Source organism: Apis dorsata, unplaced genomic scaffold (assembly GCF_000469605.1).
Source record: "Apis dorsata unplaced genomic scaffold, Apis dorsata 1.3 scaffold_383, whole genome shotgun sequence".
NCBI lineage: Eukaryota > Metazoa > Arthropoda > Insecta > Hymenoptera > Apidae > Apis > Apis dorsata.
In genome coordinates this window covers 332,859-335,485 of record NW_006263645.1, presented here as the reverse complement: position 1 = coordinate 335,485, position 2,627 = coordinate 332,859, and the positions used below count along the sequence as shown (strand labels likewise).

General features: G+C 21.1%; 1 protein-coding gene across 1 annotated transcript in view; it reads right to left on the bottom strand.

Moving 5' to 3' along the window:
* The window catches only part of LOC102671544 (MKI67 FHA domain-interacting nucleolar phosphoprotein-like), a 1,966-nt gene extending 1,406 nt beyond the window's left edge, over nt 1-560 (bottom strand). The window contains exons 1-2 of the mRNA XM_006618998.1: nt 355-560; nt 49-270 (exon numbers count right to left, since the gene is read on the bottom strand). Of these exons, the coding sequence (XP_006619061.1) occupies nt 49-270; nt 355-489 (357 nt within the window). The 5' untranslated portion in view covers nt 490-560. The remainder of the gene's footprint in view (nt 1-48; nt 271-354) is intronic.
* Between the last annotated feature and the right edge of the window lie 2,067 nt (nt 561-2,627).

The window sequence follows — 2,627 nt, the reverse complement described above, 5'->3', positions numbered from 1 at the left end:
TATTATTTTTATTTATATTATATATAAATTAATATATATGATACTTACATTTTTTGATCGAACAACACGTACTCTAGTTACATTTCCAAATTGTTTAAAATAATCTATCATTTGTTCTTCATAAAAACCATGAGGTATATGTCCTAAATATACTATACCTCTTGAATGTTTTTTTTGAAATTTTGTTTGTCTAATTTTGGTTTTATTAATTTTATATGATTTTTCTACTTTCGGAGTTGAAGGTGTGTTTATTATTTCAACATTTTTTTTCTATAATATTAAAATATATTTTAATTTTATTATATATTAACAATATTATTTAAATATATAACATATACTTAAACACTGTCTAACCTTAAGTACTTTTTTAATATTTTCAATTGCTTTGGATACAGTTGATTCTTCTTCTTCTGATGATTTTCGTTTAATTTTTATTGCTTTTTTAAGTGGTGGCACTCTTATTGCATTAGATCTTTTTTTAATTTTCATTTTAAATTTTCAATAATACAACCTATGTATAGAAATAATGTTATAAAAATTTTTAATATGGTATAACTTTTAATACAACTTTTTGCCGCTAGGTGAAGACACATTAAAAGAACATTTTCATGTAACATAAATTTTGATATTCATAATATCAATTTTTCTATTTTATTCCATAACAAATAGAATATTTATATATCAATATTAATATCTTTCAAATAATATATATATTATTATATGAATTTCTTTTTGCTACGAGAATTTGGGAATCATATCATTGGCAGTATTTATATATTTCGTTTTTATAGGTAAAATTTATATTATTTTATTTCATTCTTAAAAACAATTCTTTATCTAATACCTTAAAATTTTAAACTAAACGATTTCTCATTTTAATTATAAGATTTCAATAATTATAAAGTCGTTGATTTAGTATAAAACCTACTAATTTTGTAGTAAGAATTTTTTGTATTAATTTTGACATCACAGATATAATTTTTATTAATTAATGTGATTAATAAATGTATCGATAAATTCTAGAAATAAAAAAAATAAAAAATATAGTGCATCAGGAAATGCATTTAACGTTTACTATTATTATATTATATATGAAAAATTAAGTGATGAAATCTTTATACGATATTATTCAATTATATATGTATGTATACATGTTATACCATTCAATTTAATCAGTGGTTAAGAAATCATATGATTCGGTATGTCGTTTGATAAACTACGATTCTAGGATAAATTACAAGAATTCATTCGTCATCATTATTTCGTAACTTTCTCGATATTCAAATCATAAATTCGATAAAAAATAATATTACATTAATATTTCATCATTATATGCTTTTAAAAAAATAATTATGTTATATGTAATCTATCAAAAATAAATGCTAATAAAAATATTTATTATTTTAAATAAAAATTCAATATTTCAAATGATAGAGTATTTTAAATATTAAGAAAACCATAACAATTTGTATCATATTTGTACGTAAATAAGACGAATAGTATTATATACATAAACATTTTTTCCATTCATATTAAGAAGTCTATACTATTCAAAAAAAAATTTTCTTTAAAATAAACAAAAATTTTTTAATAAAAAAAATCTCTAATCTCTTGAGTTTACACTCATGAAGTAAATAAAAATAAAAAAAATAAAAAGAATATAAAAAAAGAGTGAACAAAAAGATAATGCAATATGAGAAAAAAGTTAAGAATAGAAATGTAACTTTTTAAAAAATATAGCTTTTTTCTTAGTAAAAGCACATTAAGTCGAAATAAGTTCCTTTAATATTTAGAAGGCTCCTTCTCATCTATTTCGAGCAGCTGGTTGCCTCGTTGAACATCGATCGCATGGTCAGCTTTTTCTGTGTGAAAGACACCAAAATATACATATATGTATATACATTAGGAAAAAGAGAGAGGGAAAGGAAGAGAGAGAAAGAGAGAAAAAGAGCAAAGAAGTTAGAGAAAACGAATCAAAGTAAAAAAAGAGACGGAATATATCTATCTTTTGTAAATGAAGTGTGAGGCGACAGAACCAAAGGGTTTTCAGGGTCAAGGCAAACTACTCTTTCCTTTCTCTGTCATTTTCTATCTTTCACTGTTTATATTCTTCTCTAACATATATAAGTATCAGTGTCATGTATTACTCGAGTCAGTGTCAAGGGTCACTGAACTTTTGATTCGAACCATCTTTGTCACCGTCTTTGCGTGTAAAACTTGAATTTTTCTACTCAATTACAAACAATATGGATAACAATTTTTACAATTTTTACAATTACTTAAAATTCTGGCTTATTTTAAATTTAATTAAATATTGATTAACTAATCCCAAATAAAAATTTATAATTGAAAATATATATAGGATTCGTTTTTATTAAATTATTTTAATTTAATAAAAACGAATATATATAATTTACGAATATATAATAATTTTTTTTTATTTTTTTTAAATTTTAAAAAGAAAAATGAAGAAGCTAATAATTTTCCAACAAAATTATCTTCACAAGAAAAAAATTATAAATTATATTTTATATAAATCACTTTTATTGAAATGAACATTATAGAAATTGATGATAAATATAATATAAATATTATAAGAATGATTTTAGGAATTAAAAAAATTTTTT